This window comes from Muntiacus reevesi, chromosome 20, assembly GCF_963930625.1.
Source record: "Muntiacus reevesi chromosome 20, mMunRee1.1, whole genome shotgun sequence".
NCBI lineage: Eukaryota > Metazoa > Chordata > Mammalia > Artiodactyla > Cervidae > Muntiacus > Muntiacus reevesi.
In genome coordinates this window covers 48035331-48057133 of record NC_089268.1, presented here as the reverse complement: position 1 = coordinate 48057133, position 21803 = coordinate 48035331, and the positions used below count along the sequence as shown (strand labels likewise).

Sequence of the window (21803 nt, the reverse complement as noted above, 5' to 3'; positions counted from 1 at the left end):
ACATTGTCAAACAAATGATGGCTGCCCAGCATGAAGGATGCTTAATTCAGGGACTTGCCTGGTGGTCCAGCAGTTAAGACTTGGCCTTTCAGTGCAGGGGGTTTGATCCCATCCCTGGGCTGGAAGCTAAGATCTCACATGCCTGGCAGCCAAAAAACTAAAACATGAAAGAGAAACTATATACTGTAATGAATTCAATAAAGACTTTAAAAATGGTCCACATCAAAAAAAAAAAAAGGTGCTTCATTTATCCCCATGTTGTCAGAATTGGCAGCAAATGGATGGATGGCCTAGCTATAGGAGCTTCATGTTCATCGGTCACACGTCTGATACCAACTTTGCTGAGCCTGGCAAGCACATCCCCAGGACTGCCAAGTCCCCAGCTGCTTATGAAAGCGCCAGACCTGCTGGGTCTTCATAAAGCAGGACAAACCTGCTGCTCCTGACCGCATGCCAACAGGTACAGGAGTGCCTTGGACCATCACTGCCCCAGGCTTGAGAGCAATTACATTTTTAAAAAGGAGGCTGTGTTCCTTTATCTCATGAAAAAAGTAATACTTGGACGAGACTTCCCTGGCCGTCCAGTGGTTAAGACGTCACCTCCTGTTCTGCGGGTGTGAGTTCAATCCCTGGTCGGGGAGCTAAGATGGCACAACAAGCCTCGTGGCCAAGAAACCAAAACATAAACAGAGGCAATATTGAAGCAAATTCAATAAAGGCTTTAAAAATGGTCCATTAAAAAAAAAACAACTTTAAAAAAGGTAATACCTGTACTTTATAAAACATTTAGGAAACATAGATAAATATAAAGGAGAAAATAAAAATCACCATAGTCCCTTTCTACCAAGATAGGTCCTGTTAATATGGTGACAAATTCCTTCCCTGCCATGCGTGTTCCAGATGTGGGATTATGCAGCCTAGACAGCTTGGCTAGCCTACTTGTTCGCTTATCATTCTTGTTCAATAATGTAGAAGGAGAAAATTGTTTTTCTTAGTCATCTTCCCTGATGCTGGGAAACATTGAGGGCAGAAGGAGAAAAGGGCATCAGAGGATGAGGTGGCTGGATGGCATCACCGATGCAATGGACATGAGCTTGGGCAAACTTTTGAAGATGGTGAGGGACAGGGAGGCCTGCTGCAGTCCATGGGGTCACAAAGAGTTGGACACAATTGGGCAACTGAACAACAAGTCTTCTCAAATCCGTTCAGGAAAATAGCTCTTCTTGGGTATGAACTCCGACTGGTGGGCCATATTCTCCATGATCATCACATCCTCAGTTTCTCCCCTACAGACCACAGCGTCTGGTAAGTTAGTTGTCCTGTTCTCCAGAGCCTTGAGCCCAGATCGCTGTTAGGCTCAGTCAAGAGTGATTCTGTCTGTGATAGGAATTACTTAAGGTTGGTAGAATTTGTTCATTCCCACTCTCGAAACATCTTTGGGACTATGGAGATCCCAGGCTTAGGAGGGGTAGCCTCTACTGCTCCAAAAGGGCCACCTGGGCGTTTGTAAAAATAAGCTAACATTTGCTTGACTAACTATATCATCCACCCTCGGGAAATTTTCATGCTAAATGCTCATTATTTCTTAGACTCGCCCTTCCCTTCTCACCTGTCCATTAACACTGAGCCTCATTAGCCAAGTCTATCAGCAAGCCTTTATTGCCCGTTGTCAGCTCTGGAATTTTAAGAATGGCCATGAGCAGGTCCCTGAGGCTTCCCTGGGAGGTGACTGATACAGAGATTCAGGGTTCATGGAGCCCATGAGCAGTGGTTCTCATCTGTGGTGACAGGCTGGAGTCACCAGCTTTTGTGCTGAGGCTGAGCCTCAGACCAGGTGAATCCACACCTGTGAAGATGGGATTCCGGCTTGTAGCTTTCGAAGCTCCCCCGAGTGACTCCAGTGGGTACCCAGGCTGGAGAACCAGAGCCGTGGAGAACTGATTTTCATCTAACTGGCTTCACCTGGGGATAGTATTAAAACATTTAAATGCCTAGGCCCCACCCTGGAATGAATGAGTTGGAATTCATGGAAAAGGAGTCCAGGAAACGTGTATGTTTTCCCAGCTCCTTCAGATGACCTGATACAGAGCGTGTGGTGGGAACCACTGCCATTGGCAATCTAGCGAATGAGAAAATCTAGATTTGAACCCATTTTGGGCTCTTTGGCTTTGCAAGCCATGCATGACTGTAAGATGATGAGTTAGCTCCAGGAGGCCACATGGGGGATGGACACAGCCCTGGGCTGGGCGGGAAGGACCCTGAAGACCATGACTCATGTCTTGCTGTGTGATGTCGGACAAGTTCCAGAACCTCTCTGGTCAGGAGCCCATATCTGCCTTCCTGTGATTTCTCCCATGCCTTGTGTTTTCAGACTTTCGTTTTTCTTTAATTGATGTCCTATTGGTTTTCATTTGGGATCAGCATATAGCATGATGATCAATTTCTATATGGTTCTTAATATAAGTATTGATACCTTATAAGGTGATGTAATTATAATTCTTCCAGTTTTTCTATTGACTTTCCAGCTTAAAGTTCAGCAATAAATTATTCTTTAAAAGAGGCTCTCGGGACTTCCCTGGTGGTCCAGTGGTTAAGAATCCTCCCTGCAGGGCAGGCGACTTGGGTTCAGTCTCTGGTCGGGAACTAAGATCCCACATGTCACAGAGCAACTCAGCCCGAGCACGCCACAACTAGAGAGTCTGTGGGCCCCAAGGAAAGACCCGAGTGATGCAAGGAAGATCCTGCCTGCCAAACCTGAGACCCAGCGCAATCAAAACACACACACACACACAAAACAAAAAGGAGGCTCTCAAAGGACCTTGAGGGCGTTCTGCTAAGTGCAATAAGTCAGACAATATTGTATCATCTGGCTTATCTGTGGGATCTTAAAAACCAAACTCAGAGAAGCAGAGTAGCGTGGTGGTTCCCGGGACTGAGGAGTGGGGGAAATGCGGAGCTTTTACTCTGAGGGTACAAACCCCAGGTACAAGATGAATAAATTCTGGGAATCTAACAGACAGCATGGTGACGACAGGTACCCGTCCTGTATTATAGGTCTATTAGCGACAGAGATGGGATTGTCTCTGGGCAGGCAGTGGGGTGTCTTGTTGTGGAATTCAGATACATTTAACTTGAAAACCTCACTGCTTTTTCATGCAGTGATGCAAAGACTTTTAGTGCGGAGTATGAAAAAATAACAAAAAGCTTTTAAGAGGTTTTCTTTTTTTCCCCTAAATGGGAATGACTTGTCCCTTCTGCCAATTCTTGGAATTGGAGAAAATAAGGTTGAGGGTGGATGCTGGAAGAGAAGGCTTTGGGAGCTACTGGTTCTTACGGTCCTGCCCCTGCCGCTGGGGGGTGGTGGGGATTAGGAGAGGGGTGGCAGCCCCAGTATGCAGGGACCTGAGCACCCCCTGCCCCCCGCCCCATGTTCACACGTGGTCTGGCTTCTTCCTCCAGGAGTGCCGATGGGGAAGGAGAGGGGCGTTTCCTTCTGAGCGAGAACGTGGTGGGGAGGCAGCTGTGTTCCGCAAGGTCACCCTGCTGAACCACCAGGCGTTCAGCCCCATAGACACATCCACTGAGCCACCCTCTTAGGTGACCCATGACCTTAATTAATGGCCACTATTCTGTATTCACTGTTTACCAGCAGGTGAATAAGGCCTTTAATCACACCAGAGAAGAAAACAATTAGCAAAGTACAGGCTAGATGACAGTGAGACCTGCAGAGCCTAGACGTTTATCTGGCCGATCGGTTTGGGCTCCACAGAAAGTGGAGCTCCACTTTAATAAGGCAGGCCGTGTTCCCTCCTCTCCTCGTGGGGACGCGCCAAACGCTTGCCTCATGAAGACGCACTCTACTCTTGACTGTTGGTTTCTAACCACCAGTTACCTTCTTTAGAGAGAATGTATATAGTTTGAAATTGCTTCTTCTTTTATTCAGATTCAAATTGCCAGTGAAATAGCCTTGACATTTCTCTGTAGGCATGTTCAGTAAATTTTCGAGTATAATATGCATACACTGCACATGCACGCTAAGTCACTCAGTCGTGTCTGACTCTTTGTGACCCCATGGACCGTAGCCCACCAGGCTCCTTGGCCCAAGGGATTCTCCAGGCAAGAATACTGGAGTGGGCTGCCAAGCCCTTCTCCAGGGGATCTTCCTGACCCAGGGATCGAACCTGCATCTCTTAAGTCTCTTGCATTTGCAAGCAGGTTCTTTACCACTAGCGCCACCTGAGAAGCCCTCATATAAACATCAATACATGCAAATCATGAGTATACAGGTGTATGAATTTTTATACTCAGGTACACACTGTGTCTCCAGGTTGAGAAAGGGAACCTTACCTTCACCTCAGAAAGCCCCTGGTTACTTCCCACCCGAGGTAAGCACCACCACCACTCTAACACCAAACCACTGTGCTGCGCTCAGCCGTGTCCAACTCTGTGACCCCGTGGACTGTAGCCCGCCAGGCTCCTCTGTCCATGGGATTCTCCAGGCAAGAATACTGGAGTGGGTGGCCATGCCCTCCTCCAGGGGATCTTCCCAACCCAGGGATTGAACCAGGGTCTCCTGCACTACAGAAGGATTTTTTTTACCAGCTGAGCTACCAGGGAAGCCCACCAAACCACTTGTATGGCCTAATTTTGAACTTTCCCATTTTCACAGTTAACCAGTTTAAACTGGTCCATGGATAGAGCTTCCTTGGTAATATTTTTATGTCTGCTGTTCTTAGTCGCTCAGTTGTGTCCGACTCTTCTGACTCCATGGACTGTAGCCCGCCAGGCTCCTCTGTCCATGGGATTCTCCAGGCAAGAATACTGGAGAGGGTTGCCATGCCCTCCTCCAGGGGATCTTCCCAATCCAGGAATAGAACCCAGGTCTCCCACATTATAGGCAGATTCTTTATCATCTGAGCTACCAGGGAAGCCCCCCCGCCTTTTTTTTAATGTCAGCCATCATAATTCTAAAGATGCTATTTTGCTTCAGCATGTCCCACCAGCCTGATGCAAAGCCATGGAACTCACAGGATGAAGCATCTTTCCCACAGGTGAAGTCAGTCTTTTTGTTTAATCCTTTTGTCATGGAGGAAGCAAGATGTGCTGTGAACATCTCCAGGCAGCTGGTGCCTTTCATGGATTATTTGTGGGTCAACTTCAAGCCAAATATGTTTGCAAATTTTGTGCACTTGTAGACTATGCATGTGAGTGTGCACACAAATGCACTGGCATTGAGGGTGCACAAATACCCTTTTTCTGTTTTGATCTCTTGTTTTCCTTTTTCTGTCCTCAGAAGACCACCTTCTCCACTCCATGCTCTCCTAGCACACAGACCCTCCTCAACAAATCCTATTCTCCAGTATTCATCACCACGGTACACACTGCCTTGAACTGGTTTTACTGTTTATCACACAAAAGGCATAACTTTTATCACACATAAGTTATCACACATAACTTCAGAGGATATCTTTTTCACTGTGCTTTTGATATAAAGACTAGGAAATCCAGACCTGGAAGGGGAAAAACAGATAGTAAAACCAACCATTAGCATGTGTGACCAGCCTGAGGGTCAGGCCTGAGTTTTCCATGAATGAGGGGATCTGTGGTTATGCATTTGTTTGTTGAAGGCACAGGCGCCATGTTTATTAACTCATTCATTCATTTCCTGAGCCCTTTTATGTGCCAGGCTTTGTGTTAGAGGCTGGATTTTCCAAGGAGGAGCTCTGTGCTTTACACCCAGGGAGATCTCGCCATAGATAATGCATCTGACCACAGATCAGAAGATTCCAGGTTCAGCTTCTGGCTGGCTCAAAACCCTTTGCTCTTTCCTGGTAGCTCAGCGGTAAAGCATCTGCCTACAATGCAAGGAGAGGCAGGAAATGTGGATTCGATCTCTGAGTTGGGAAGATCCCCTGGAGGAAGGCACAGCAACCCACTCCAGCATTCTTGCCTGGGTAATCCCAGGGACAGAGGAGCCTGGTGGGTTACACTCCACGGGGTTGCCAAGAGTCGGACAAGACACAGCACGCACGTGTGCACAGACTGACGGGTGATCTACGTCAGGAAATTCGGTGAACAAGAAACTCTTGATTTCCTAAAATAGAATATTGGTGCTTTTAATGATGCCCTGCATATTATAGCACTCTAAATGCATTTTCGGATAAAGATAAGAGTATTGTGCATGTTTCTCTATCATAAACCAGGACAAATTCTGGATTGGTTAGATTGTCATAAATCCAGTTGATTATTACTTTATAAATTAAACCCAATCTCTTTGCTGATTAATTAACAACAATGCGTTATAGTCCTCCAGGGCTTGCCTCCCTGGAGGTAACGGCTGGCTCACGGCTGGCTCACACTTAGCCGACCTCTGTCCTTTTAGCTCCACAGCAAGAGTGAGAATCACCCATCGACATCTCCGTGTTGCTATGAGATTTGAAGTCTCATGTTGGAGGTCCAGTGGTTAAGACTCTGTACTTCCAATGCAGAGGTCGTGGGTTCAATCCCCGGGTAGGGTACTAAGATCCCACATGCTTATGGCTCGGCCAAAACAAAGACAAGGTTCTGGTTTAAAAACAAAAATAAGGTCTCATGTCAGAAGAATACCTAGACCTCTTCAAGGAAGTACTCAGTAAGTGTATGAAAAACATGTTGAATAGTCTTTTCGAGTTGTGCAACAAGTTGTCAGTTGTGTGTGTCAAATGATTTCCTGCAGGCCCGTGGCCACGAAGAAGACTGACAATAAGAGGTTTGCCCAAGGGCGCGGGGTGGGGGCTGATTCTCTTTTTCCAGAGGCACACATCGTGTTAGCAGCTGACCATTGGATCATTTCCAGCTAACAGAACTCATACCTGTCAGCTCGACTTCCTCTGAGGCCTGGATTGCAGCGAGGAAAGAGGCAGGCCAAATGAACTCGCTCAATGGGATTTAAGTTTATCTGACGGAACTCACTGCTGGAAATCCCTTTAACACCTGCAGTAATTATGCTGTGTCGTCTGTGGGCTGAGATACCACGCCCAATCCCGCAAGGCCCCATTTTGCATCCTTGTTGAATACGGAAGAGACATCAGTATCGGAGCTCTGCCCCAAATTAACATTCCTCCCCATAGAGAATTCTAGACCCAGAAGCGCCGCATGCCCCTTTCCAAGGTGCCTTCACCTTGCCCTTCACTCTCCGCTCAGGGTCAGCAAACTCACAGATCAATGCTTTCTAGTCTCTGGGACGGGGACGCCTGAGAAGGAGAGGGCTTCTGTCACGGGTTTTCCAATGTTGTCTGTAGCTGCGTAAATCACGCTTTACATCTATGCATTGTTGTTTAATTGCTCAGTCATGTCCGACTCCTTGCAACCCCAGGGACTGTAGCCCACCAGATTCTGCTGTCCATGGGATTTCCTGGCAAGAATACTGGAGTGGGTTGCCATTTCCTTCTCCAGGGGATCTCCCCAACCCAGGGATTGACCTGGGTCTTCTGCATCTCCTACATTGGCAGGCGGATTCTTTACCGCTGAGCCCTAGGGAAGCCCACATCTGTAGGAAGATGTGACTGGGATTCATAAAACATAAATTTGTTTCAAAACCTTATTATATGCAAGGCAGTGTTTCTCATTATGTACTTCCTCCCTCGGTTGCTGAAAGAAGCATGATTTTGCGTATGTGCAGATTTGCTATTTTTAATAATAAAGTGGTCATCATAGCTTAAAAGTTTGGGGGTCACTGTTTGAGAGTGTTAGCAGTCTATGTTTAACTCGTGGATGATTTCCTCCAAGCTGCATAAAACATTGAGGTGTCATCATTGCAAAGCTGCTGTCACTGGGATCTTTGAGTCCTTTTCTGTAAAAGTCAAAATATTCTTTTTTTGTGGCACTCTAGTTCAGTAGTTGAAGCATGTGGGCTTAGTTGCTCCACAGCATGTAGGCTCTTAGTTCCCCAACCAGGGATTGAACCCATATCCCCTGCATTGCAAGGGTGATTCTTAACCACTGGACCATGGGGGAAGTCCCCATTGCATTATTCTTGACTGCATCCTTTCCTGACTTCTTCTGTCTAGCTGGGGAAATACAATTTAAGCACATAAGAGGTTAAAAGTTCTGAAAATGCAGAGAGAAAACATGTGGTATTTGATCAATTATCAAAGGCTTTGAGCTCAGAGAAAAGAGTGGGAAGAGGGGAAGGAGATAGAAAGAGCTGAGACAGAGTGCCACCCAGGAGTTCGGACATTAGGGCGGGTTTTTATAGACTGCTGATTACCGTTGGAGTGACCATGATCAGATTGCCTGACCTCGGTGAGCCTCTGTTCTACCGTCAATAAAATCAGGATTATGATACCTTCCCCACAGTGTTATTGTGAGATGGCTTATGACAATGTGTTCTAAATGCTTTGTACTCCACCTGGGACCTGGTATGTGCAAGCTAAACGGTGATTATTATTTGTTTTATTGGATTGTCAATCCCATCAGCATTGAAAGGATGACATTTATTTATGCTTCCCCAGAACCCGGCACAAGGCCTGACTCATAATAGGTACTAAAAGAAAATGTTTGCTGAATGAAAGGATGGAAAGATCGTAGGATGAATTTTATTAATGAGCCATGTGAGCTGGGAGGGTCTCATGGAGAAGCGAGACTTAAGGTGACTCGAGCAGAATGCACAGAGAAGGTGGGTGAGTGTTGTCCTGGGGGGTGGGGAACCGAGGCACAGAAGCAGAGAAGTGCAGCGTGGGTAGAGGGTCTGCAAGTCGTGAAGGGCTTTGGGTGCTGAGGCTGGGGGTGTGCATCTTGTCTGCTGCCAGCAGGGAGTCAGTGTGATCTCGAGATGGTGAATAAGGTGAGGAGGGAAACTTTCAGAAGGTTAGCCTGGAGCAGCAAACTGATATCCACACCACGTGTCCATTCCGAGCAGACGGAATCCCTGACCAGTATAGTCAGTCAGTTTAGTCGCTCAGTCGTGTCCAACTCTTTGCGACCCCATGGACTGCAGCACACCAGGCCTCCCTGTCCATCACCAACTCCCGGAGCTTATTGAAACTCTTGTCCATTGATGCCATCCAACCATCTCATCCTCTGTCGTCCCCTTCTCCTCCTGCCTTCGATCTTTCCCAGCATCAGGGTCTTTTTCAATGAGTCAGTTCTTCACATCAGGTGGCCAAAGGAATTTCAGCTTTGGCAACAGTCCCTCCAATGAATATTCAGGGCTGATTTCCTTTAGGATGGATTTGTTGCGGTCCAAGGGACTCTCAAGAGTCCTCTCCAACACCACAGTTCAAAAACATCAATTCTTCAGCGCTCAGCTTTATAGTCCAACTCTCACATCCATACATGACTACTGGAAAAACCATAGCTTTGACTAGATGGACCTTTGTTGGCAAAATAATGTCTCTGATTTTTAATATGCTGTCCAGGTTGGTCATAGTTTTTCTTCCAAGGAGCAAGCATCTTTTAATTTCATGGCTGCAGTCACCATCTGCAGAGATTTTGGAGGCCCCCCAAATAAAGTCTCTCACTGTTTCCATTGTTTCCCTGTCTATCTGCCATTAAGTGATTGGACAAGTTGCCATGATCTTAGTAACAACTATGGAAATAGAGACAGTTTAATAACGTAATAAAAGAGATAATGGGGCTTCCTTGGTGGCTCAGTGTTAAGGAACCTGCTTGCCAATGCAGGAAACACAGGTTTGATCCCTGGGTCTGGAAGATCCCCTGGAGAAGGAAATGGCAACCCCCTCCAGTATTCTTGCCTGGGAAATCCCATGGACAGAGGAGCCTGGTGGGCTATGGTCCATGATAATGCAAGAGTCAGACATGACGTAGCAATAAACAACAACAAAGGAAATAATAAAGCAGAGATTAGGGAGAGCCTAACTGTCTCTGCGTCTTATCTAGCCTCTATGAATTCTTCATGTGGTCATTTAAACCATTTGCCAACATGCATACTGATGATTCTGAGATGTACGAGATGACATTTTAAAAACCATGGCAGGTGAATGTTTAGCTACAGAGGTGAGACACTGAAATTGGAGGGTCGGATCCCCGAGGAACATGGAAGACGTGGCATCAACAGAGTCAAGGAAGAGAGGTGATCTGAGGTCCAGGCGGGGCTTTTCCATCTTGGAGACTTGGGAAGATAAAACAGTACTTCGATTAGGGTGGGTAGTGGAAATGGGTTACTCCAAGAGAGGAAAAACTGAACCGAGCAGCTAAATGCCGACAAGAGAGGCTCAGCTGCAAGGAGGAAGGTGAGCCGGCTGCGGTGCAGGGGGAGCCGACCGGGGTGGGGAGGCAGGGCTGACGGACAGAGGGGTGGACAGGAGCCGGGAGGCGGGTGGGAGGAGCCAGGTGCGGCCCCGCCTCCTTCTGCGTCACCGGGGCTGGCCTGGGCCCGCCCCTCCTCACTCACATCCCCTGAGGAGGAGGAAGCAGGTGGAGCCTGGAGGTGGCGCTGGAGCGGGCTCCCTGCCTGTGTTTCGTTTTCAGGAAAGAGGTCTGTGTGTCTGTGGAGAAAGGAACCATTTCTGGAAAGGGATACAGGTGAAAGAGAGAAAGAAAGAAGGAAGGAAGGAGAGAAAAGAAAGAAAGAAAAGGGCCTTCCTTTCCCCTGTTCTTAAGGGGAGTCCATTCATTCATGGACCATATTTATTAAATTGAAAAAGCCCCACTTTCATTTTCTTCCTATAACCACCATGTTTACTGACTGCTGATTGTTATTGCCACAAAACTCTCTGCCAGCCACAATATACTTGTTTTCTCCGGCACTGGGGGAATGCAAGAAGGATGTTTAGGTTGAACCTGCCTCCCCTGCAAGTTTTTTTTAAAAAAAATAATTTTATTTATTTATTTATTTTTACTTTTGGCTCGTTAGAGAAGACCCTGATGCTGGGAAAGAATGAAGGCAGGAGGAGAAGGGGACGACAGAGGATGAGATGGTTGGATGGCATCACCGACTCAATGGCTGTCAGTTGGAGCCAGCCCTGGGAGTTGGTGATGGACAGAGAGGCCTGGCATGCTGCGGTTCATGGGGTCTCAAAGAGTCGGACTTGACTGAGTGACTGAACTGAACTGATTTTCGGCTGTGCTGGGCCCTGTTGCCGCGCAGGCTTCTCCTAGTTGCAGCGAGCACGGCCTACTCTTGTCGAGGAGCTCCGGCTCCAGGGTGTGTGGGCCTCAGGAGTTGTGGCTCCCGAGCTCTAGCGCACAGGCTAGGGAGCTGTGCCGCATAGGCTTGTTTGCTCGAGGCATGTGGGGTCTTCCCGGGTCAAACCTGTGTCAGACGGATTCTTTATCACGGAGCCAACCGGGAAGGCTTCCTGCCAGTTTTATGTTCGAAAAATGATAGAACATCCTGATAACTGAAGGTTTCGGTAAAATGTACAAAGAACCCAAGTGGCTTTGGACCTCTTGACCACAGTTCCACGAACAGCAGATGGTGGAGCAAGACTTCCAACAATCAGAGGGGAAATTATTTCTGTTCTAGATTTCCATACCAACCAAATTATCAGCTAAGTATGTGCAGCAGTGGGAAAAAGAATGCTTTGGGACACACAGATTCTCAAAACATTTGTCTCCCAGGCACTTCTCAGTAAAGTAGGTGGAAGATGTGTGCGATCAAAATGAGGGAGTGAACCAAGAGAGGGAAAGACACGGGAATCCAGAACACAGGGTCCTGCCTGCCAACACTCAACAGGCAACGGGGACCCTTAGGGGGAGGATGGAACTTCCCCTCAACAGTGGAGGAGCAGGTCTGGAGAGCAGTGGACCCAAATTAGAGCAAGTCAAAAAATTCCAGGAAGGATTTCTCCCTTTCTTTCTCTTGTTATCTCCTTTTTAAAAAATATATTTTGAGGCTGCAATATCTTTTTGGAAAAAAAAATTGTAATACTTTTATTGAGGTGTAATTGACACAGAACATTATATTAGTTTCAGGCATGTAACATAATGATTCAATATTTGTATATACTCTGAAATGATCACTGCACATAGTAGGTCTAGCTAACATCTGTCACTGTACATAGCTACAAAAACAATTTGTTTTCCTGTGATGAGGACTTTTACTTTTTTATCAACTTTTTAAATTGCAGTATCGTTGGATTTATAGTATTAGTTTCAGGTATATAGCAACGCCGCGATTCAGTTATATATATATATACGTGTTTTTCGGATTCTTTTTCATTATAGGTTCGTATAAGATAATGAATGTAGTTTCCTGTGCCGTAGATCCTGTTGCTTATCTCTTTTATGTATAGCAGTGTGTATCTGTTAATCCCACTGTTATTGTTGTTCAGTTGCTAAGTGTCCGACTCTTTGCGACCCCAGTCCACCAGGGTTCCCTGTCATTCACCCAGGTCCATTGAGCCGGTGATGCCATCCAACCGCCTCATCCTCTGTCACCCGCTTCACACTCCTAATTTATTCCCCCTCCTTCCCCTTTGGTAGCCGTTAAGTTTGTTTTCCACGTATGAGGACCGTCTCTGTGTGAGAAGATGGGAGAATCCTGGAGATGGATGCTGGTGATAGTCAACCACCTTTGTGAATGTACTAAATGCCACTGAGCTATACACTTAAAAACAGTTTAAAGGGTGAATTTTATGTATGTTACTGTATTTTTAAACGATTTTTAAAATAAAAAACTATAAGTGCTGCACAAATGAATTGAGTTATAATTATTTTCAGCATACTGATAAATATCAAACTTTTAAGACTCAAGTATTAAAGGACATCACTTTTATTTTCAAAACCAGATACAAAGGCTACGTTTTTCTTTTAAAATTGCACATGTTTACTTAAAAGATCTATGACTAGAAATGTATATTCTAACAAATAGATCTTTCAGTGATAGCATCTATGTTTTAAGTTTATATGTCTTGTAATCATATTTTTAATGTAAAAAATCTTACCATTTTTAATGTAAAAATTATAATTTTAATTAAAAAATCTGACCATATGACTTAAAAATTGCCTTTTTTACATTTTCCCTTCAGTCTATGCAAGCACTCTCATTTTCTTCAAATTTTAAAAAAATTTTAGATTTACACAACCATTTTCTTAACATTTATTTTTAATGATAACTCTGAGATCAAAGTGTATTTAATATTAATATAAGTGCCTTTTACAAGTCAAGTCCCTCTGTAGTTAAAAAGGAGGTTTTAAAACCCTCCTTTTGTGTATTACATATTTTCTCAGGAATACATTAAACAGGAATACTGACTTTTGTTTTAGGAATACAGTAATTCGAATTTTAAATTGAGAGATTATTTTTTGCCTTATTCAGTAAAGAAAAACAAAAGCTTGTTCAGAGATGACAGATGACATCTCTTCTGAGGGCCGGGGTGGGAAAGGACTCCAGATGCTTTGCTTGATTCCACCCGGAGCCAAATTCCCAAGTGGTTACAACTCCCAGGGGCCGTCAGACAGGTTTCGCGGGAATGACGCGTAGCTCTCCACACCCACCTCTGCAAGACAGAACAGCTTCAGGGGTTGCTGAGACTGCCTCAGAACTGTGCTATAACTTTTTCCTGAATGTGAAACGTTTCTGGCTGATGTCAGCAAGGTTTAAATGTCTCAGGTTAAATTCTGCAAATCAGTAAAAAGAAAAGCACAAATTAAGTTAGACTGGATGTCAAGGACATTGATTTGTGGCAGTAGAAACACTCCTCCATAGTCTGCTCTCGATTTCAGATGACTTTTTGTTGAGCCCAGCTCTTGCTCAAGGGAAGCCAGGGCTAAGGAAGGATGGCTGGGAAGACCCTCCAAGCACTTCCCTGCGTCCCTCGGGGCAGGACTGTTTCCCTAACACGCCTGTGGGGATGGTCATAACCACCCCCCTTGGATTGCTCCTCGCTCCAGCCCTGCCTCACCCTCTCTCTTTCTCATCCACAGGGAATGCTGTTTGCCATTAATGTGAAAGTTCTAGAACAGAGGTGTGTTGTATAGAAAGCTCGAGCAATGGCCCCTTACCACTTTTAAGAAGCCTTTTTAAAACAACAACAAAATAATACCCTTAAAAAAAAACAAACCAATACTAACAAGACATTTTAAATGAGGTTGGAAAATGCTCATGACATAATGCTAAATTAAGAAATTGGAAATGAATCTGTATAGGGAATCTGACATCAGTTTGGTTAAAAACAAATTATTGGAAAAAAAACAAGAAGGACGTCTACAAAAAATTGTTTAGCTTGATTGCTTTGGTCTGGATTATATATTTTAGGTGAAATTTTCTTACCTGTTCTATGTTCCCTTCTACTGTTTCTGAGTATCCTACAGCAAACATACACACTGTTATAATCGAAGGGTGGGGGAATCCCAACTTTAGACTCATCCTTCTAAGCAAGCCTCTTGCTTGATTTGCTAGCAAACTTTCCACTCACATTGAGGTCTGCCCTCACAGGCTGAGAGCTGGGCAAGAAGTGTAAATTCTCATGGCCTCTTTCCACTGTGTACAACCAGGAGTTCGAAGTGTTTCTTCCTGATGGTCTATAATCTTTCCAAGTCTGTGACAAAATTAAACTATCATAAACTTAGATGTTAGGAGAGTCAGTCAAAGCTGAGGATGTTTTTTTATTTCCCTCCCTAGCTCCTGCTCTATTTAGATTCCCACTTTCTGTGATTTTGTAATACTACCAGTTGATTTCTGTTTCATATTCTGTCTCCTGCTTTAGCTGCTTTAGTTGTCAACATCATTGAAGACAGGAATTTTTAAAAATTTATTTTGTAATATTAATTTTTTAGTTTTAAAATTTTATTGAAAAAAATAAAATTTTATTGAATGCTGCTTTATAATGTTATGTTAATTTCTTCTATGCAGCCAAATGACTCAGCTATACATATGTATTCTTTTTCATATTCTTTTCTAGTATAGTTTGTCACAGGACGTTGAATGTAGCTCCCTGTGTGTTTTGCTATTATTATTTTAAGGAACTTATTCTTTAAACTTCCTTATGTGGACACTTCTCTCTGCAGCAGAGAAACAAGGTGTATGCAATAAATTCTTCATGATGATAAAGTGATAATGTTTGAAGGAACTTGCCTGTGAATGTCTACAGTTTGGAAAGATGATCACTTCAGACAGTAGTGACATTTGGTTTGCCCTAGACTCTACCCAAAGTTAGGTGTCAGATCACTTATGGCTTCATTGCCATTCTGACTTAACGTTATTAGTGTATGAATCTCTAGTTTCACTTTTCCTAAAAGATGGAGGCTATATTAAAAACCAACAACAGTACAACTAAACCAAAACGAAAATATGCCCTGTGACTTGAGGATGTCAGGAAAGACAACCAGCTCACCTATAGGAATATGGTTAAAAATGATGAGTAGTCTTTTTGATGTAGCTTCTGCAAAGCATGCTGATTACTTTATCGTCACTGTCTTTCCAAACATCCTATGCCTAGTGTAGGAAAATAGCAGTTGATGGTTTTTGGTTTCAAACTAACACCAATCATTGCTCAGAAAGATATTCTTTCATGCCTGATTGGACAGGAATTTTGACCTTGTGGAAAGGGCATGAGACTGGAAACAGAATTCTGACATTTAACGTATTAAGTAACTCAAGGAGACTTCTTAACCTCTCTGGGACTCACTCTCTCCTGTCACTAACTTGCGGTTTTTGGTTTATAGGCTCTCGTGTTGGGAGAACGCAGTGGGTAGGACTGTGATCCCAGCAGGCTACGGCCAGCCTGGCCCCACCACGACCCAGCCAGCTGCTGGCTCTCCTCACAGGGTTTCTTTGACAGAGAGAGCTCTGAGGCTCTCAAAGTTTTGAAAGCACCTGAGATAAACGTTCTTCAAAGCAGATTTCATTTCTGAAATCCTCTGTGGAATATACATTTTAATTCTTTCAGTAAAGGCTGAGTGTTGCTGTTGCTTAGTCGCTGAGTCATGGCCAACTCTTTGCGACCCCAGGGAGAGCAGCAGGCCAGGCTCCTCTGACCTCCACTCTCTCCTGGAGTTTGCTCAAATTCACATCCACTGAACTGGTGACATTGAGCAGCTATTCACAATTTTCTTCATGGAGCTGTTAGCACATTATATATCCGTGTGGTGCTGGTGGCTGCTAACAGGGCTTATTGTCTGCATCTTGACTCTGTAGACCTTTGAGGAAGCGCTCCAGCCCCAATATGGTAGAATGGTAGTACCTGACAAGTGTAAGCTTAGAAAACTCCTTTGAGAGCGTATTTCGAAGACTAGCTTATTTGGCTCCTGTGTCCTATTCAGGGACTGTATGCTTGCCCAAGAAAATCACTGTCAGTTATTGTTTAGCTTGGTGGTTAGAAGTCACTTGGCCAAGTGTGTAGGTGTCTTCTATGGAGCCATACCTGTGCATGTGGTCAGCCATGCCTTTAACTTCCAGCCTCCTGATCTTGCAACCTTGGGCTCTTAATGAAAGAAGATTAGGCAGGAAAGGGCAGATGAATCTCCAGCATCTGTGCTATCCAGCTAAAGGGAGTCAAAAAACATGCTCAAAACACGCAACTTATCAGATATCATCTGTCCCCAAACCAAGGGGCAAGTCCTCGGTACAGAAACAGAAAGTGTATTTGAGATATTTCTCTCAGTTCTGCAATTTCTGAAAAGTTAATCCCCCTCCTCTGGCAAAACTGAAAATCCACTACAAACAGAAAAATTCTTCTGTTCCCGGGCCCTTGAACCAAGGAAAATAGAGTTCTGGGCTAATTTATATATTTCACAAACATTTTCCCATTTCTGAAATGGAATTTCTGTGGGTTTATGAGACTGCTTTCTTCATTTAAAGCTTTGAATAGCTTCAACAACTTTAGGAGAGATTGGTCTTATTTTTTATAATACTGAGAACACAGATTTATGATTTCTGGAGGAGTCTAACTTATTCACAAAAATGGAAAAATAAGATAGCTATATATATATATACACACAATTCCAATCCTAGTTTCTGTAGTACTAATTTGTTAAACAATCCTCCTTCCCTGGGAATTCCCCAGGGGTCCAGTTAGGACTTGGCGCTTTCACTGCTGGTATCTGGGTTTGATCCCTGCTCAGGGAACTAAGATCTCTCAAGCCTCATGGTGAGGCCAAAAAAGAAGAAAAGGATACTACTTCTGTGGCAGGCAGGAAGAACAGCTATTTTAACTCACAAGTTGTACATCTTTTCTGTGGTAAAGGATTATCATTTATCCCCAAAGAGATAGGAGATAGTTCCCATGGGATTTTGAGCAAGTAAATGGTTCCGCTTAACCTCATTGAAATCAAGGGGCTTTGTTTCATTTTAAAAATACGTTCAGGATACGACTGATGCCTCTTTCCTAACTGCAAGGTCATTTTTAAGGTCGGCTAGAGAGAAAGTGACTTGTCAGTGATGTGTCTCTAACAGTACAAGGGAACCTATCTACAAGTGGAAGGGAAAAAATAGCTGACCTTACTCAGGTCAGCTAGTGAGGACTGTGCCAGACATTGGATTCTAAATTTCAGCAACCTAGTTGTAAGAAAAAAAGCTACTTTTTAACCCCTTTCCTGTGCCCCAGAAATTCTGAAGACATACCAAATGTAACAGCAGACCTAATATTGTATTGCAATTATTTGTTTTTCTGCTGCAGATGACATCCTACCATGAGTGACCAGCAGTGAGCCTACGGTAGATGCTTCATAACCGCTTTCTAAATGTGTGTGTGTGTGTGTTCATGTCAGTCTCTCAGTCGTGTCCGACTCTTCGCCACCCCATAGACTGTAACCCCTCAGGCTCCGCTGTCCATGGGATTCTCCAGGCAAGAATACTGCAGTGGGTTGCCATTCCCTTCTCCAGGGGATCTTCCCTGGATCGAACCCGCATCTCTTGTGACTCCTGCATTTCAGGTGGATTCTTTACATCTGAACCACCATGGAAGCCCTGGTTTTTTAAATGAATGCTAAATGTCTCCAAGAGGGAGTTTTACTGAGTCACATGTGGGGAAAAGAGAGGACTAAAGTTTCACACAGTAAAATTTCATACCCAGTGAAGAGCTTTTGGTTTAATGAGTGTTACCTTTGCTTTCTATGTTTTTCAAGAATGTTCACATATTTTAATCTCTCCTTTGAGCCTCACTGTAGGTCTGGAAGGGCTTCCCAGGTGGCTCAGTGGTTAAGATTCTGCAGTGCCAATGCAGGAGATACAGGAGACATGGGTTCCATCCCTGGCTTGGGAAGATCCCCTGGAGGAGGAAATGGCAACCCACTCCAGTATTCTTACCTGGAGAATCCCATGGACAGAGGAGTCTGGCGGGCTACAGTCCATAAGGTTGCAAAGATTCGGACACAACTGAGCGACTGAACACCCACATAAGTAGGTCTGGAAAGTTGGAGGGCAAGTGTTAATTCCCCCTGGCACCTGAGGAGACAGAGTTGTTACCAAGTAAACTGGAGCCCTCAGATCAGGAGGGCGGTCTTCTGACCCCCAGCCTTCACCGTGAGCCTCCGGTGAGACAGCCCATGTAGACAACAAATGTGTGCATGTCTGGCTTCCACTGGTCATGTCCATCTTTAATTTCCTCCTCCTGTCTTCCTTAGAGAAAGGTAAATGAACGTCACTGTCTTCCCAGGCCCGGCATGTTTGGCCACCTGGCCGTCAGTGGCGTTCTTGGGAACATCAGAAGGAACGCAGGAGGCAGTCAGGTGAGCCAGGACGCAACGGGCAGCCAGCCCAGTGTAACTGCTGGGCTGCTCTGCCAGTCTGGGTGACACTGGGTCCAGACTCTCTCTGTGTGTACATGCTCAGTTGGGACTGACTGTTACCCCATGGACTGTAGCCCCCCAGGCTCCTCTGTCCATGGGATTCTCCAGGCACGAACACTGGAGTGGGTTGCCATGGCCTCCTCCAGGCGACCTTGCCCATCCAAGGATTGAACCCACATCTCCTGCTTTGGCAGGCGGGTTCTTCACCACTGTGCCATGGACTACCCAGTGTGAATTCTGAGAGGGACCCCCTCCACTACCCTGCCTCCCTCCCCCAGTTGAGCAGAGCTTTCACCACACTGGGAGCTGGTTCACAGATGAGTGTTGTGGTTAAGCAGACTTCTACTGTGACCTTCTTACTACACATTAAGGACTGATACCCTGGAAAGGTTTCTCCCCTCCCACCCGTGGATATCAGCCACTTGTACTGATGCTGACTTCCAGCCATTGATTCAGTTTCAGATGAAACACTGTTCTTGTCACGGTGTGTGTGTGCTCACTCAGTTGTGTCTGACTCTTCTGCGACCCCGTGGACTGTAGTCTGCCAGGCTTCACTGTCCATGGAATTTTCCAGGCAAGGATACTGGAGCAGGTTGCCATTTCCTTCTCCAGGGGAATGTTCTTGTCTATATATCTGTGTTTGTGAAATCTTTGAGCACTATCACATTTGCCTTTATTAGAAGAGGAAATTGAGAAAATGTTGGGAATTACTGAGTGTGCTAACAGTGGTAAACTTTTATCTCATGATATCTTTAACTGCTTGGACTTAGGCTGGTGAACTCTGCAGGTCATGGTGGAGAAAAAGGATATGCTGTCCAAGATTTGTGCCTAAAAATTGAGGGGAAATTGAGAGTGCTATAAAACGGGATCTTTAGAGAACTTCCATTCTCTTTACAACATGCAAATATACATACAAAGATAGTTTGATTTTTGTTCTTTTCAGTTTCTACATATACATACAAATACAGTTTGATTTTTGTTCTTTTCAGGTGATAAACATTGCAGAAATATATTGTATAAGAAGATGAGTTAACTGTCATTGTTTAGAGAGATGACAAGTATTTATTATAAAGATCCTTAAATGGTGTTTATTACAGAGTAACTGAACACTGTTTCCGAAGTATAAAAACAGCTTTTTATGGACGATGTGACAGAGACCGCGGTGTGGGTCACACTCAGGCACTAACTGGGAGGGGCCCTAGGTCAAGTTGCTGGAATGTTCTGCCTGACTCATCTGTAGCCAGTGGACAATCTCTGTCCAGGGTTCTCTGCTGCTCTCAGGGAGGCTGAAGCTCCCTGGCTTGTGGGAAAAGCTGTTTCTAAAAGGATGAGTCCAGGGAGCTGCTGCCAGGGGCGCGCAAGACAGAAGTGGTCCCGGCGTTCTTTTATAAAATTTGGAACCGTCTCAGGGTGGCAGTCTTCGCAGTTTCTCGTTTAAGATGACTGATCATCATCAGGCAGAATGAAAGAAACTGCAGTTTATAGTTTCACGGTGCCCTATGGAAACCGTAGTGTTTTCCTTTTTATCGTCATACCAAAGAAATTAGTTATTCACGGTGAACACTTCCCCGGAAAACAGTGATTCTGGCTAAGGACTTGTTTCACGCTTCGGAAAACGCACTTCTTCAATATTTTTAATTACCAGACTAAAAGAAAAAATTTAAAAAAGCCTCCAAACATAATAACCTCATCATCTACGCGTTCTCGCCTCAATAGTTCCTAGCCCGCACCGTTTCCAGGGATAATCAAAAGTAAATGTTTAATAAGTAACTGTGCAATCGAATGACTTCTATTTTTCAGCTTATTTCCGCCCCGGGGGTCGTAAAATCCTCAAAAAAAAGGGGGGGCGTCTCCCTCAAAAAAAAAGGGGGGGCGCGTCTCCCTCCCCGCCACTCCAGCTCGGGGCGGCGCGCACGCCCTGCCCTCGGCCCGCCGCGCGCCCCGGGCGCTCGGGTCCCGGGCCCCCGCCCTGTCGGGTTACTCAGGCCCCGCGCGCAGGGCGGAGCCGCGGGCCGGCGGCGCAGGTGGGGAGGGGCGGCCGGGGCGCGTCGGTGACACCCGCGGCGGGGCGGGGAGGCGCGGCGGCCGCACCCCGCCCTGGGAAGAAACCGGCCAGGTGTGGCTTCGGCGCCCGGCGCCAGCGGGGAGGAGACTCGCGCCCCCGCCGACCAACACCACCACCCGCCCGCGACCCGGCTCCTCTGCGCCCGCGCCGCGCTGCGAGCCGCAGCTCCCGCTCCCGGCCCGTCCCCGGCGCCCGACCCCCGCCCGCCTGCCGCGCTCGCAGCGGCCGGGCCGGCCCCAGTGGAGAGGCGCGTCCTCGCGATCCTTCTGCGTCCCCGGCTCAGCCCCGGCGTGGGGCGTCTCCCGGGAGCCCCTCGCCCTCTCCGAGCCGGCCGGCCCTCTCGTCCGCCCCGGCGCTGAGCGGCACTCCGAGTACCTGCCGACATGAGCTGCAACGGAGGCTCGCACCCGCGCATCAACACGCTGGGCCGCATGACCCGCGCCGAGTCCGGCCCAGACCTGCGCTACGAGATGACCTGCGGCGGGGTCGGCGGGGGCGGCGGCGGCGGCGGCGGGGGCACGAGCAGGATGTACTACTCGCGGCGCTGCACGGTCACCGACCAGAACTCGGACGGCTATGGGTGGGTACCGGGCCGGCCCAGGGCGCGCGGGTGCGCGGGCCGGGTCGCCACCCTCCCCTGGGACCGTGGGACCGGGAGGGACCCGTGACCGACGGGGAAGCTCAGGTCCCGAAATGGTACGGTCGGTCAGTCCGAGGTCCTGTGCACATTTCTCGCTCGCGCTGGGGCCGGATCGGCTGTCCAGCGCGCGCAGCGCCGACCTGGGTGGGCGCGTGCGCCCGGGGAAGGGAGCCGCTCTTAGGCTTTTGCGGCCGGCCGGCGAGGCGCCGGGGTCCCGGCTGCCCCCCGGGACTATCCCTAGCGCGGCGTCGCTTTAGTCTAAGGCCGCAGATGGGTGGTCAGGAGGACGGGGCTGCGACCCCCAAAGCCAACTTCTCTAACTGTAACCAAAAGTAAATCAGTACAGAAGCGGGGGCTCCGGCCTGCGGGTTGGCCGGGGTGGTGGACTCGGCGGGCGCTACTGCTCATCGCCAACTCGTGGTCACC

General features: G+C 46.6%; 1 protein-coding gene across 2 annotated transcripts in view; it reads left to right on the top strand.

Annotated features, from left to right (window-relative positions):
* The first annotated feature begins 20871 nt into the window (after window positions 1-20871).
* Window positions 20872-21803, top strand: part of DSP (desmoplakin) — a 43866-nt gene continuing 42934 nt past the window's right edge. For both annotated transcript variants that reach the window (XM_065912837.1, XM_065912836.1), the window contains exon 1: window positions 20872-21317. In XM_065912837.1, the coding sequence (XP_065768909.1) occupies window positions 21121-21317 (197 nt within the window). In that variant the 5' untranslated portion in view covers window positions 20872-21120. The remainder of the gene's footprint in view (window positions 21318-21803) is intronic.